At 37.0% G+C, this 16403-nt stretch overlaps 1 protein-coding gene across 3 annotated transcripts in view; it reads left to right on the top strand.

Annotated features, from left to right (window-relative positions):
• The window catches only part of runx2b (RUNX family transcription factor 2b), a 60561-nt gene that overhangs the window by 18679 nt on the left and 25479 nt on the right, over nucleotides 1-16403 (top strand). For 2 of the 3 annotated variants that reach the window (XM_065256328.1, XM_065256330.1), the window contains exons 3-5: nucleotides 4305-4555; nucleotides 5562-5718; nucleotides 7771-7875. In XM_065256328.1, coding sequence (XP_065112400.1) covers nucleotides 4305-4555; nucleotides 5562-5718; nucleotides 7771-7875 — 513 coding nt within the window. Of the gene's footprint in view, nucleotides 1-119; nucleotides 478-4304; nucleotides 4556-5561; nucleotides 5719-7770; nucleotides 7876-16403 lie in introns of those variants that run through there. The other variant, XM_065256329.1, reaches the window with a different exon arrangement.

Below are 16403 nucleotides of genomic sequence, written 5' to 3'. Positions count from 1 at the left end.
GATTTAAGTGGCTGTACTTTTCCTCTCAACCGACGAAAGAATGCAAGAGCGCGCACAAAAAAACAGACATGCATGTAGCACGTTACATAATCCCAAGGCTTTATGAATCTGAATTGGAGTCATTTGGATATCATTAAAGCCCCAGAGCTCAATGTCTCTTCGTGTTTACATTACCAGCCAACAATGGTGCCTTTGTCTTGTGTCATCACTTATAATACGCCGTGGATCACTGTGTATGTGTGGGGGGTGTACTGATTGTTGCATGACTCCTTGTCTGGTTGTGTCGAAACCGTCGCGGCAGTACCGTCTGTTTCTGTAAACTGCACTCTGATGTGCTAGCCACGCTGGATTACGCTGTCAACTCCGTTACGAGCTCGCCGGATCATGCCATCAGCAGATAAGGGCTCCGTTACATCTGGCTTATCACATCATCAGTGCGTGAACCGGTTCTGAGTGTCTGGTGACAGAAAGCTCACGGTAATCCCAGGTTCTTGCCTGGTGGACGACTTCTAACCCCTCATCTTTGTAGCACATCATAGCCAGCTGTGTGGGCTCCCCTCGGCTCATTAGGAGATCAAACGAGACGCCCGAAAAGAAGTAGGCAGAGTCCCGTTCTGGAGGCGCAGTGAGCGGCTGAAATTACGTGCTCCACGCTGATATTGCTGGCAGATGGCGGCCATATACCGTGGGGCAAAGTGGATTCAGATGTGACACATGCTTTTTGATATCTTCGCGTGTATATGATTTTCTGTTTAGACATGTTTGACAAGCGCTTTATTTTGTCTTATTAAATTTTATTCGCATCATTGTCTTGTTGATAGCTACGATTCTCACATATAACGTAGGCCTATATAGTTTGCCGTCCATCTGCGAGGAATTATCACGAAGATAAACATCAATCATTCAATTTTCTGTCATGATTTATATTCTTCCCCAAGCAAATCGTTTTTTGAAAATTGGAGCAAACTGTGAAAAATGACTGTTTGAATAATACGCAGAGCAATTTTAGTTCGAATCTTCGTGACTTTAATTGCAGCTACTCTGATTTATCTTTTTGTAAATTGGAAATTGATATTTAATATTGTCGGCCAAAATTAAACATATTTTCTGTGCCCGGGGCAAGCGGGGAGGGAGTGTAATTCAATCGCAATATGAATAACTCAAACTACATATTTTCCTTCATAACAGTGTGCCAGACGGATGTCAGTGCAACGTTTTCTATTTCTACCACGTACAAGACAAACACATCACACACATGCGTGCCCAAAAGACCCGGCCAGTGCCACCCCATCTCCAGCTGTACAAAGCTATACTTTAGTCATTTTTAAGCTTCACCTGAGAGGAAGGGGAATGTTTTCTTAGTTATGAATCTGTGTTCATGAACAAGCAGTCGGGTACTAATGATTATTTTTATTATATTTAGCTAATTTTGCACTTCATTTTTCTTCAGGAAAAACTTTTTTAAGCATCTTTCGTTCCATTTCTGCCCTACTGAGAGTAGAAAATGTACCAAAAGAATGTGACAGAAATTTGACTGACAGCCGTCAGTAAGAGAACAAGTTTTGACCTCCACTAGTTTGTTAATATTCTATTTTGATTATTGGCTATGCACTTGTACCCATTAAAATGATGGACCTTTTCTTTTTGAAATGTGTGAAGTCTACTGCAAAAGTTCTGGCTCGAGTTAAAAAGTCTCTGAGCTGTGAGTTAGAGGCAGAGATTGCCATCTACAGTATTACTGAAAGACGGAGAGCTAGTGTACTTTTACACGATATGCATTTTAGTTTAATTGGCACGTTCACTGTTTGGATAGCCAAAGTAACTTTATCCAAAATGTGTAATAATGCTGTGGGTTAATTCTGCACATGATGGAGTAGATTAATAATATATGTACAGTTTGTGCAAAAGTCTTAGGCCACCATGCTACCATTAGATTTGTTGATTTTGCAATTGTATAGTGATCATATATAATTATTTCTCAGGTTTTTTAATAGAATAAAACCAGAAAATACAGGAAATGTGTATGTAGTCCCCTTCCACTTAAACAATAGCAGGCAGCTGCAGGATCTCTTAATCCTAAATGAAATTAAATCCTAATTTCTAATTCTAATCGAATGACTTCAAGACTTCAGTCTCCTCAAAAAAGTTCAAGATGTGTTTCGTGCCAAGAGAGGTCACACTAAATACCGACTGATGCCTGAAGAAGACATTCGTTTTGGGAAAAAAAAATATTTTGTGTACATATTTCCTGTATTTTCTGTTTGTATCTTAAAAAAGAGTAAAAAATTAATATGGATGGACTTTAAAGCTTTGCTGAAACAACAAAGCTGGTGGTGGTGGCCTAAGACTTTTGCACAATATGTACAGAATGTGCAAAAGTCTTATGGCCACCACCACCAGCTTTGTTGTTTAAGCAAAGTCTTAATGTCCATCCATATTTTTTTTTCACTCTTTTTTAAGATACAAACAAAAAATAGGTACACAAAATTTAAAACAATAAAATTTTCAGAACTACTGTAAATGTCTTCTTCAGTCATCAGTCACTATTTAATGTGACCTCTCTTGGCACGAAACACATATTGAGCTTTTTTTAAGTCATTCGATTAGAAATAAGGATTTAATTTTATTTAGGTCTAAGAGATCCTAGTTTCCTGCTATTGCTCAAGTGGAAGGGGAGTTTACCCTAATATGCTCTTAAAAAATTTGCTAAATAGCAGTAAAAGTGGTTCCCTGGCTTGTAATCATTGGGGAACCATTTGTAGTGCTAAACATCATCTATGTAGCACCTGTGTATCCATATTGTGCTATGTTGAACCATAAGTGGTGCTTTAGTCATGTTTTAAAACCACTTACTGTATAGTACAAGTTTTTCATACTTTTATACTGTTTTTAATAGTACATACAATTTCCTGTATTTTCTGGTTGTATTCTAATAAAAAGACTGAGAAATAATTCTATATGATCACTTGCAAAAACAACAATTCTAATGGTGGGTGGCCTAAGACTTTTGCACTACTGTATGTATGTGTGAAGTGTTTAATAAGATTATGGCTCACTCACTTCGTCACTCACTTTTTACTCCTTTACTCACACTCATCTCATGCAGAGATAGGGGAGATTTTTGTTAAACTACACTCATGCTCTTTCAACTTAGTCCTTTTTTGGATAAAGATCTATTAAAAATCATTATATATTTAGCAGTATTTAATAGTTATTGTCTGGGTTGCCTTGGCAGATTATATTTAGATATGATGTATGAAGTAAAATGATTTACTTTATGATTTCCAAATATTCCCTTTCTGATCTTTAATGCATGTATGACCAATATCCCAAAACACATATTCGGTTCAATTTGGTTTTTGCATCAAGTCAGCATATATGTCTTTAATTTCTGAGCGTGCATATAACTGTTCATTGAAAAAATAATGAAGTAATAATAACCTTATTGTAACTGATTTGAAGAAAAACATACATTTTCTCATTATACGGTAATTGAATCTATCCTGAAATTGGAAAATCCTTTTGACACGAAACACACATTGGCAATCTGTCCTGTTTTCAATCAAACGAGATATAATAGCCATGCAGTTTTAAATGTTCTCATGCCAGATATAAAATAGCTCATCTTTGTGATGTGAGTGAGGCAGCACGTGTATGAGTGCCATCGGTCTAATGAGTGTATGGATCTGTAAGAAACCACAAAAGAGAAAGAAATCTCTGTCTTCAAAGACCAACCACACTGGAAGCAACAAACATTTCGCCTCCTTAGCTCCTTTCATCCTTCCCACCGCAACTGTCTGAATTACAGAAGCTTTAATATGATCCTGCGCGCTCTCGATTACAGAGCACTCCATAGACACACTAGAGGCAAATAGCTAGTCAAATATTACGTTTTATATATCATTAACGGTATTGATATAACAGATATTGTTTATATGGACTAAATTCCTTATGTGTTTAATTCAGACTAAGCATTGAGCTACTAAGCTTTCCACATTTTATTTCACGCACAATCTACTGTGATAGGGTATAATCTTAAAAACCTATTGGGTCTGAACAAATCGTTCATTTGTCTTGTGGGGTGAATTAAGCACCTTTTGATACAGGAAAACGTAGTTAATGACGACGGCGCACAAAGCGCCAATTGAAGTCCGGCTGCTTGTGCGTAACCCGCAGCACTTCCGAAACTCATCGCAGACCGGCTGCGCAGCGCGCGCGGAGAGGAACCGACTGCAAGCACACACAGCAGAGGAGAGACGCTTGTCTTTGGCTAATTCAGACTGTTGTGATGCGCATTCCCGTAGATCCCAGCGCCGGCCGGAGGTTTAGTCCACCGGTATCGGTGAAGATGAACGATGCGAACTCGAATCCAGCACAACAGCAGCAGCAGGACAGCGCGGTGGTGCCGAGACTCCGTGCGCAAGAGAACCGCTCCATGGCCGAGATCATCGCCGACCACCCCGCCGAACTGGTGCGGACCGACAGCCCGAACTTTCTCTGCTCGGTTCTGCCTTCGCATTGGAGGTGTAACAAAACCCTACCGGTTGCCTTTAAGGTAAGAACTTAATTTTTCAGTACGAGGGTTGTTTGATAATTGCGTTAGACTTTGTGAGTGCGCGCAAAGACGCATTGGTGAATCTTTATATTGGAGATTATGGTATTAGAGTAACTTGATTTGTGGGGCTATACATCGTTATTGTTATTAGGTAATCATTAACTAAAACATTACATTTATCTAAGAAGCTTATAAGTACATTATTTGCATAATACTGCCTGACAAAAATGAAAAGTATCAAGCAATAATCTTAATAAAACTATTAAAGTATTTGCTAAAGGCAACAAGATCATTATTATTTTTAACTTTCAACATGTTTTAAATGACACCAGCATTAATGTATCTAAAAAAGTAATTTTATACATTTTAGTACATTCTCTCGAATGTGTTTGACATGCAAAAGGTTTTTTTTGGTTTATCATGCTTTTACTGTGTCAGTGGAGGGAACTGAAGCATTTAAGTGTCAACAGCAGTTTTTCCCTTTAATAGCAAACAGCTTTTCATTTTTATTGAGCAACACATAAATTGTTCTCATATTTTCACTGTTTGATGAGCAAACTTTGATGGCAGTTTGATAGCTCTTGGCTTGTGTGTTTATAGTCGGGTCTGTGCAGGTGTGGTTAAAAGTATTAAGTAATTGACAGATTAGTCATGTTGAAATAGAAAGAGTTGCAAGAACAAATGCACTCTGTGTCATAAATGAGCTATACATTAATGACTCAGAGACTTTCCCATAATTTGCAAATAGGATAAATATCAACATGTGTGATGCAACCGAGCATATAGCCTACTGTAGCACTGACATGCATGCTTGTTTTTGATGGATTGTTCAATCACAGCATTTATTTTGCAAGTCAAATTTTTCTAGGATTTTTAGACAAAATGAAGTCACTGTTACGTTGGACGTTTTTGAATGTGCAGTTGAATATTTTGTGCTCAAACACAGTTCAATAAATTATTCATTCAAAGCGCTGTGTCATTGCTGTGATCGTTGCTCTCTGTGCAGGTGGTCGCTCTGGGTGATGTTTCCGACGGGACGGTGGTCACAGTGATGGCAGGGAATGATGAGAATTATTCGGCTGAGCTCAGGAATGCCTCAGGTGTTATGAAGAACCAGGTGGCCCGCTTCAATGACCTACGATTTGTTGGCCGGAGTGGAAGAGGTCAGTACACATCATCTAAAATATTTAAGGAAAAACACACTTTTGAAATTCCTTATAATGTTTCTTTCAACATGGGATCATTTACACAGGCTGTTGAGGGCTTTTCTTTCACATTTATCAGTATTACATTTGTCTTGTTTGGCAGGTTCATTGTTTTCCCTCATTGCATGTTTATGCTTGGTGGTACATTACCAATCAAAGGTTTTGAGTATGATTTTAGCATATTACGTTCCAATGTTTAAAAAATAAATTGCAATAAGCCAAAAACTCAAAATTGTAACTATACAAAAATATATTTTGTTTTAGATTATGTAAAGTCCCTATCCTTTGCTTAAATTTCTAGCACTGCATGCTCTCTTTAATATTTTTTTAACGTACATCATTGGATGGTTTTTAATCAGTAGTTTTCAGGTATACTGAATTGTGCAGCTCATCTATTCCCAAAATAAATGCACCGATGTATCGGCCCATAATCTGTATTGGCACAAAAAGCAATATCGTCCGATTGTTTTAAAAATCAGAATTTATCAGTATCAGCAGATACAATTTAAAGTAATCAAATATCGATATCGGTAAATACATTTTGTATCATTGCATCCCTAAAAATAAGTCTTTGTTTTGTATGAAAAAATATATTTGTAACCCATATGCATTACAGTTATCTATAAAACTATCTGTGTAATTGAATAATTGTGTCCAAACCTTTTAAGTTGGTTAAGGTAGTTTCAAGGAAAGCACCATGCGCTTTTCTTATGAAACTTTGTAATATTTATCTACGCTTATACAATGTGATGTAGAGAAATCCTGCCGGTAGATCTAGTAACAGTCATGAGGTCACATAGGGACACATGACATTGCTAGAATAATTATAGTCTGTCTGTGTAATCAGCTATCAGTTACGAGTCAACACCGACGTGAAACCACATCACCACAATTCCAGTAATAATGCACTCATTAAATTACAGGTCTGAGAGCGTGCTTTACTTGGGTTACGCCAATGGTGCCTGCCTAACACTGAGCAAAGAAGAGTGTATGATGCACTTTTATCAAATAAATTTTGCTTATTGCCAGAATCAGTTTCATTAAAGTGAAGTGTTGGCATATAGAATCCGAAATAGACTTTCCAAGCAGTCCCCAATCTCTGATTAGGCAGACAAATAGATAGGATTGTTTTGATAGTGCCACAAACCACACTGTTTACACCGAAAGTATTGCATTGTTTATAGATCGTACATTTTATTAAAAAATGTAATGCAATAGTGATATTTTTGATTCATTAAAATATTTTACTCATAAAGCTTCAGGATATTGAATACTTTAAATACTTATTTTGTCATAGTAATCTCTTCAAATTCTTTTTACATTATTTGGTGGTTTTTAATATTTTATAAAATTGATGCTTTTATGAAATCAGCGTTTTGGTGCCGAGATTCCGAGCGTCCTGCCAGCTGTTTCCCAGTGTTGCCAGAAATTTCCACCCACTACTTCCTGTCTCCCCAGCAAACCAGGGGCATTCATGAGTAGCAACCATTGGAGCGTCATGTTAATCCCTTGTTCCCCGTATTAAACCACCAGAGAGCACAAATTGTCTGGAATCTTTGTTTAGGGAAGTGAGCTGTCTGACAAAGGCCAAGATCGCAGATGCCACGCTGTAGTGTTGCGCAATCCTTAGCTAAAGTTTCCCAGAAACCCACCGCCTTGTTTATGGGCAGTCTTCATTCAAACATAAACAAATGCGACCCTGTCTGAAAAAAAAACACAGCCGGTAATTTACTCTTTTTATAATGTAAAATAAATTCTGTAAAAATAAAACCTTGATATTGAAATCAATGATTGATTAATCATTAGATTATGAGACTTCATCTTGGATTTCACAGACATGTTCACATACAATATATAATAGACATAATCTGGGTATCGATGTATGCTTTTCAATCTCTCTGCTGATTTCCACTTTAGTAAAACTTTGATAACTAATACCTATTTGTTGAAATCTTTAAATGTCCATTGAGTTACTATCTGAAGTGCGGTGTGTTAACTGTGTTTACACAGGGAAGAGCTTCACTTTGACGATTACAGTATTCACAAACCCACCACAAGTGGCCACTTACCACAGGGCCATTAAGGTGACGGTGGACGGACCACGAGAGCCCAGGAGTGAGTAGTACATGTTATATTATATACTGCTGTGACTAATCACATTCATTGCCACCGCATCACATTCACCTCTCTTGCTGGGACACAGTCAAAGGCTTGCGGCTGTTTGACTCATGGGCTGTTGATCGATTTATAGTCTTGCTAAACCGGATTTCATGTTTTCGTTGCCAAAGCATTCAGAATAATCCCTGTAATTTACCTTTTGATCAGATAGAGACAACGTTTTCCAGTTAGTGAGAGTTTGTTTGCAGTGACTTCATATGTTTTAAAATATATATATATATATTTGTTTAAGCAATTTTGACTTTTTATATGAACAATTGAGATGACAGGAGACAGGTAGTTGGAGAGTAGTGGTCGACCGATATGTTTTTTTTATAGCTGATCTAGGGTTGCATAACGATTAATCGCGATTAATCTATTGCAGAATAAAGGTTTTTGTTTACATCATATATGTGTGTGTGTACTGTGTAATAACATTGTAAAAATAAATATAATGAAGAAATGTTTACATTTGTATATTTATGTATAATTTATATTATATATAAATACGATATATATATTTGAAGAGTTTGGTTCCAAAACGCAATAAATCCATTTTGACAAATTTCGGTAAAAACGTGTTTTCTATACCAAGAAAGTGACAAGATGAAAACCACTATTTTCTGTTACAAACTTTCACATAGCATCTTTAGGTTATAAAAACATAAGAAATTCAAATCCATAACTTGATTTTCAAAGATTTATTATAAAAACTAATTATTTTTTCCACAAAATGCAATAAATCCATGACAGTTTTTTTTTTCAAAATGCTATAAATCTATTAAATCAATGTATAAATGTGCATTCATCTTTACCATTTTATATTTATTTAGTTGACTAGTGGTATACAATGATTAAAAAATAAACATTAATGGCATTAACCAAAACACTTACTTTGTTATATTAAGAACACATTGCTGCGGTTATATTTGACGTCGTCTCTTTACATTTTCACAGCGATCAGCTGTAAAATGTTTTGGTCCCGCTCGATTTTCGTTGACTTTGAGTAAAATAATGTAAAGTTTTCATAAGATCCTCTGGGGTCAATGTTTTAGCATGAGAAGCTTGATGCTGTTTGGAGAACAAGCAGCCGAGTGCCTCTCGCGGAAATTATTAGATGTTGATGGCTTACGTTTCTTTCCCGTCACAGAAAACCATCACAGGTTTAGCAATGCTATTAAAGTATTATTTTGTTTTGTTTGTTGATCACGAAGTACAAAGTAGATGAGGAAAATTAGGATTCCGTGTACTCAGCGCGCCGCCATGTTTGTTTACATTGCGTGAATGGTCCGCTGTAATATCAGGAATGGATTTATTGCGTTCTGTAAAAAAGGAGGAGTGGCGTTTGTCGCATTTTGGGAACAAAGGGAGAAAAGATGACAGAATATCACGGCGGGTATTGGATTTTGCGTAAAATTAATTATTTACTTTTAACTACTGACCTGATATAATACTGATTTTGGCAGTAACTCATTTTTTTCAAAAATGGCGTTTATTGCGTTTTGGAACCAAACTCTTCATTTATTTATTTATTTATTTATATTATACACACACATGTGTGCATATTTATATAAACATAATTATTTTTCACAGTTCACACAAATATATGATGTAAACAAAAACCTTTATGCTGCAATAGATTAATCGTGATTAATCGTTATGCAACCCTAGCCGATGCCAATATTAAGAAAGCTGTATGTTATTACAGTAAATAAAAGACAAACAGAAAATTGGTGAAACTAAATAAACATTTGTTATGCATAACATTTATAAATATACCCTTTTAGAGTACTTAAAAATTATTTACAAGACATAATCATTTTGGATCTGACATTTCACGGTACTGTTTGAATAATTATGTTGAGCTAGTGTAGTGTTGTGTATGACAAAACATAACGTGATGTTAAAAAGTGAATAATTATTGGTCATTTTACTATCTGTCAGATTTTGGCTTTACATTGAGTGACACTGAGTGTCTTTTAATTACAAACAACAAATTTAAGTAATAAAGAAATTTACTGACCGATTGAAAACATTTTTCAGCCGATAATTACAAAAAAATCCAAATATCGGCCGATATATCGGCCTCTACAATATATTGGCTTATTACGGAGCCCCTAAGGGGACATGGAGCAAAAATTAAAACTTTCATGTGAGCACGCGAAACTAAACTTATAAAAAATATGCCCATGAAGGTTTCGCGTGAGCACAAGAAACTAAACTTTAGATTTTTTTACTCCAATGTCACCTTAGGGGCTCGGTAGCTTATCACTATTGGAGAGGTTAGTGACTGTCTGATTCCTAGTACAAAAACTAAATCCTTGGACGCATTGTGGTAAATCTTGTACAATAAGACCCGACACGATTTCACTTTGAATCCATAATTGTTTAAGTTGTCATCATAGCCGGCTGGTCCGTCCAGTAAGTGTTATCTTAAGCTGGCTGTCAGGTTAGTCTGCACAGAAGTTTCACCACAGTATGTGCTTGCATCAGCTTGTTTTTAAGGCCCTTATAAAAGAGTAAAAAATATACTGCATCTGTCCGTGCCAACCGGTCTGGCAAGCAGCTGTTTTACTTTATTACGAACGAAATCCATACTTTCATCTTGCCGTCGAATTCGAGCCATCACGCCATCCCGAACAACATTTCTGCCTCTCTCTTTATTTCTCTTTCTCTCACACTTTCAGAGCGTTCTCCCTGAGCACATATGGTACCAGGCACTTAGATACAACAGCGTGTATATGGTCTTGATTCTTCATTGTATTACAATGGCCTCTAGCGACTGCAGGCCTCGGCTTTGATGTTGAAGACTTCCTCTCGTTCTGCCTTATCTATACGTGAAGTTTTGAAAGGCTTGCAGACAGTGTTATTGTGTGTAGATGAAAGCTTCAGAGTACCGGAGGTCTTTAAAAGGCTGTTTTTTGTTTAGCGCTGATCTGATTTTGTAAAGCTCCTGGCTGGCCTGCGTCCTAACTTATTTTCTATGCTTGCATTACCCTTGCAAATAAGAATTAAGTATTTTTTAGATACGTCAAAGAGGTGAACTGACCACCTACTGTATACTGTACAGTGTGCATGCAATGTTTTCAAACAGTTGTATGCTACATTGTTGTTCGAAGCACCAAGATATTGTCTCTGTATTTATCTGGTTTTGTGCAAAAAAACACTTTTAGCGACTTGATCAATAAAGAGTCATATTGCAAATTGCTACTTATATTTCTTTCGGTTTTTCAAACTGGAAATGGAAGATTACATCATTGTTGCATGCAGTGGTTAGACGTCTATTGTGGTTTTATTCTGCATGGCTGTGTTTGGAATACCATGCTACCACAACGCCTTTCATTATTGCTGGAGTATTTAGTATGCATACTTTGTAGTCATATAATTTGAGCTTTTCCACTGTTATGAATTTACCTCAAATAAAATCAAATGGAATTTAACACCTCTTTCTGGCATCATCATGTAAACTGCCAAATATTAAAGGGATGGTTGACTTCAAAATGAAAATTCTGTCATCATTTACTCATCCTCCTAAACCTGTATGAATTTCTTTTTTCTGATGAACACAACAGAAGATATTTATAGAAATGATGGTAAACACACAGCAGATAGTGACCATAGACTTCTATAGTAGGAATAAAAAAATATGGAATTCAATAGGTACCGTCAACTGTGTGCTAACCATCATTTATCAAAATATTTTCTACATCATTTATCACAATGCTTCCAAAATATTTTTTCCTACTATGGAAGTCAATGGTACGGAGCTCCTAAGGGGATATGGAGCAAAAAATTTAATAAAGTTTAGTTTCGCGTGCGCATGTAAAAACTATCGCGTTTAGTTTTGCGTGCGCACGTGAAAATATCGCACGCGCATGTGAAAGCGAAAGTTTCACGTGCGAACACGAAACTATACTTTTTAAAAAATGTTAGCACACGAAAGTTTTATGTGGGGAGCTGGAAATTTTTTTTTAAAAGAAAATATTTTGATGGGAAGCACACAGCTGATTGTAACCATTGACTTCCATAGTAGGAAAACAAATACTATGGAAGTATTGTGATAAATGATGAAGATATTTTGATAAATGATGGTATGCACACAGATGACGGTACCCATTGAATTCCATCGTATTTGTTTTTGTTACTATAGAAATCAATGGTTACAATCAGCTGTGTGCTTCCCATCAAAATATTTTCTTTTTGTTCATCATAAAAAAGAAATTCATACAGGTTTAGAACAACACGATGACAAAATTATAATTTTGGGGTGAACTATCCTTTAAACCCATTGTTGAGTCAACTACAAACATTTTCTGGGTTGGGCTTGTCCCTTTTTGATCCAACGCTGGGTTGAAAATAACCCAGCATTTTTTTTAGTTTACAGTAGCCTATATACTGTACTGCCCAGTATTCAGTACAATAGTAAGCCTTTCAGAATACAGCTCATATTTTTCCAAATAGTAGGTAATGTAAAAAGTATGCATACTGAGTACACAGCATACTTATTTTTGCTTTCAAATGGTAATATGCCATTCCATGCATATCTTAAATGTGTCAGTCAAGTACGAAAATCACCTGCGATTTGAACACATGCAGATCTGAATGCGAACGCTGATGCTGATTGTTATAACTGATCACATGTGCGCACTTATTATTACTTTTCTTACTTTGTATTGAGACCGTCTCAGTTACCAATCTGCCTCATTAAACCTCAAGTTGGTGTAAATGATCAGATCATTAAGTAAAAGTCCAACAATGCAAACAGTGTTTGCTTCTCTGATAAATCTTCTCTTCTGTCCGTTCAGCTATATTTGTTAAGAATGGTGGAAATAAGTGGAACATGCTTTCGTACATAACATTATTATTATTTCAGTGCAAATAGCCCACTCTCATTATGCTCTGTACGGGTGGCTCTAATGTTCAATTAGGCTGTGTTTTTCCTCGTCCGCCACACAGACCTCATTTTGAGGCTAATATCCAGCGCAGGAAGTGTATTAATGTGTTTGTGTATTTAATAGATCTTGATGGGTGCCATATGAATTCTGCTGGAGGACGAACCTCAGAGCTCGCGAGACAATGAGACTGTTGAGTATTTCGCTATGACAGACCTCCCTTCTTGATTGGCTCACACTCGGGGTCGTTCAGTTAGCCAGAAACGCTCAGCAAGTCTCCACACCTGTTTTTTATTGTAAGTCTATCACAGCACTGCAGGCCTGTCGTCGTAATACCTGAATAAAATTATGCTGAATTTGTTGCAGTACGTTTTTGCTATCCTCTAAACAGCAACCGTTCGTTGAATTATTGTACCACCACAGAAAGCGTGATGAGGATTGTAATGATGGTTGTTAATACTGTAATAACTCAAATACAAAACTAACTGTCTATGAAAAGCATCAGCATGCTTATATTGGGTTGCTACTTTGCCAAAACAACTTGTAGTGCTTTAAATGCTAATTTATAATAGGCTAAATTACAACCCAACGCGTTGGGTTAATTCCTTTTTGACAATTTGAAAATTGAGAAAGTGATTTACACTCCAAAAAATGTAGATCTAGATTTTTAATCTAGCGTTGGGTCAAAAGGGGGCAAAACCCAGTCGTTGGATTAAATGAACCCTGAATTTTTTTATATTTGAAGCAATATTGGGTTAAAACAACCCAGCATTTTGGGTTGAAACAACATATCATAAGTTAAACCCAACACATTGGGTTAATTTCTATTTGACCAAAAGCTGGGTTCAGTTCTGCGTATGTACACAGCAACAAAATTTAGAAATGTGATTTACACTCCAAAAAATGCTGGGTTGTTTTCAACCTAGCATTGGGTCAAAAAGGGAAAAACCCAGTTGTTGGATTAAATTAACCCAGAAAATGTTTATATTTGACCCAATATTGGGTTAAAACAACCCAGCATTTTGGATTGAAACAACCTATCATAGGTTAAATTACAACCCAACGCATTGGGTTAATTCCTTTTTGACCCAAAGCTGGGTTAAAAATAACCCAGCATTTTTGTGTAAGTTTGAAACTTCTACAACCTGTTATTGGTTTAATCATTTATTATTTAATATTGTGTTTATTTTATAAAATATTGTATTTTAATGCTTTGTTAAAGTTCTGCGTATGTATCTTCATACAGCAACAAAATTTAGAAATGTGATTTACACTCAAAAAATGCTGGGTTATTTTCAACCTAGCATTGGGTCAGAAAGGGCAAAACCCAGTCGTTGGGTTAAATTAACCCAGAAAACGTTTATATTTGATGTAATATTGGGTTAAAACAACCCAGCATTTTGGGTTGAAACAACCCATCATCGGTTAAATAACAATCCAACGCATTGGGTTAATCCCACAGCAATTTTTAGGGTGTAGAAAAAAATGAAAAAAGAAAGTGCTTACAGAAATTGAATCAAATGAAATGCAGACTGCATTTTAGTGCTTATTTTTGAAGACTTCCAAATTATTAATTGTATACACTAAAAATGAAGGAATGTATGTGAAATTTGAAATTTGAACCTAAGTGTTGCAAGTATGAAATGCCGTTGATATTGTCATATGCCTTTCCGGCTTACACTGTGCTAATAGGAGTCGACTTCTTCAAAACACCAAGTGCTGTGCTATTGCATCCATCAAGCATGTCTGTGTGTGTATATATGAGTACACACTAACTCTAATAGCGCTCATTAAACATCATTTGATCTAATAGTCGGGTGGGGTTGGTTAAACTAACATAGCTGCACTATGGGGCCCTGTGTAATTATGGATTCTGTGTTAGACTGTCAACCTTTGTAACACTTTTAGGAAGTGCTGTATGCATCTTTGTCTCTTTAGCTCAATCACAGCAGTCGAACGGCATGCTCGAAGTGACCACAAATAAATTCTCTTTTTGAGCAGATTTGCTCGAAGCTAAAATTTCAAATCCGACGCATAAGTCTTATTGTTTTGACAATTTCACACACGATCGAGTTGAAAGGGGGATAATAATTTAGACTCGGCAATAACAACGGCTGATATTAAAGTGAAAAACGGCTTCGCGTGGCGTTTCTTTCAAAGCAGACCACACAAGACCGATAGACGTTATTTAACCCCGCGATAAAAAAAAGTAAAAAAATCGGTTGCGTTCAGCAAAGGCGTCACTTTGGGGCGAGTTAAGTTTACAATGGGAACTGCTCACATAAAACCAACCCAAACAAGAACGAAGTCTAGAAAAACAGAGCCGCGAGTCTCCGTCCAGTCGGAGCGCGGGGGGAAAGCGCCGGGCCCTCGAGTGAAGGTGCCAGCCGCCCGTGTGTCTGTTTGTGTCTGGTTTGGATAGTTGCTTCGTACATCAGTCCTGCATCATTAGAAGCTGAGAAATACTGATGGGGTTGTGTTCCGACTCTTGCTGCTTTCATATCCGCGTGGAGGTGATGAAGACGTGTGCCTGCGGTTTGAAAAGGGCCGAGGGCTTTTGGTGTGTGTGTGTGTGTGTGTGTGTGTGTGTGTGTGTGTGTGTGTGTGTGTACCCCATCCTCGCTTGGCTTGTTTCCTAAATGCTGAAATGTACAGACCACACAGACACCTGGCAGCGCTCCACCACAGCCTGGCTTTTTTCTTCTCACTTTCTTTTTCGATCTCTTTCTCTCTTTAACTTTTCCAGTTTATTTCATTTTTCCTTTGACTTTCTCAAAAAGCCTGTTGATGATGGGCGGTGATAAATTTCCATAAATTCCGCCCTGACCCCGTTAGCACACATGCATTGTCCACCCATCGGTTCATTGCATGCAATTTTATACAAAACATTACCTGTCGGATGTTACGTTGATGTTACGCAGAATGTTAATGGTTATGTTTTGAACCAATCGGTTCACATTTGACCGTGATGTAAATGAGATGAGCAAACGTTCCAGTACTAAAATCTTTCCTTTTGATCACAGGGAAGCAGTCAACCTTGCCAAATCTTTAAACTGATGACACTGTAATGCCTTCAGAGTCTGATTTTTTGTCTGCTGTACATTCAAATTAAAAACTAACATTTAAACATTTTATATTTTTGCAAACGCATGGTATATTTGCAGCTCAGCTGCTATATAAAAATAGACAAATTTAACCTAGATATAATTAGATGTGGTCAGGGGCGCCTGCACCGCAGGTTACAGGAGTCCCATACATCGGTGTATGCCTATGAATGTATGCGAATCTGCGCTCAACATGTTTATTATTTGTTTTTTGTCATATAATAATACAAATGTGATGGTTCCAGATGAGCTTCGCTTTAAACAGACATCTCGGCGACGCGTGTGTGCTTAATGGGCACCAATTCCCAGCATTTCATTAACAACATTGTGCATGTGTTCTGGTCTGATACTAGGTGGTTAACTTTAAAAAAAAAGTAAAGGTCCTGTATGCTAAAATACACGGCACCCATAGACGAAAAGTCACACACTGTATAAGTGCTCTAAATTGATCCATTACCGCGTTCGTTCATCTGCCGTCGGAAGCACACAG

Source organism: Paramisgurnus dabryanus, chromosome 12 (assembly GCF_030506205.2).
Source record: "Paramisgurnus dabryanus chromosome 12, PD_genome_1.1, whole genome shotgun sequence".
Taxonomy (NCBI): domain Eukaryota; kingdom Metazoa; phylum Chordata; class Actinopteri; order Cypriniformes; family Cobitidae; genus Paramisgurnus; species Paramisgurnus dabryanus.
This window is presented reverse-complemented; position numbering and strand designations above follow the sequence as displayed.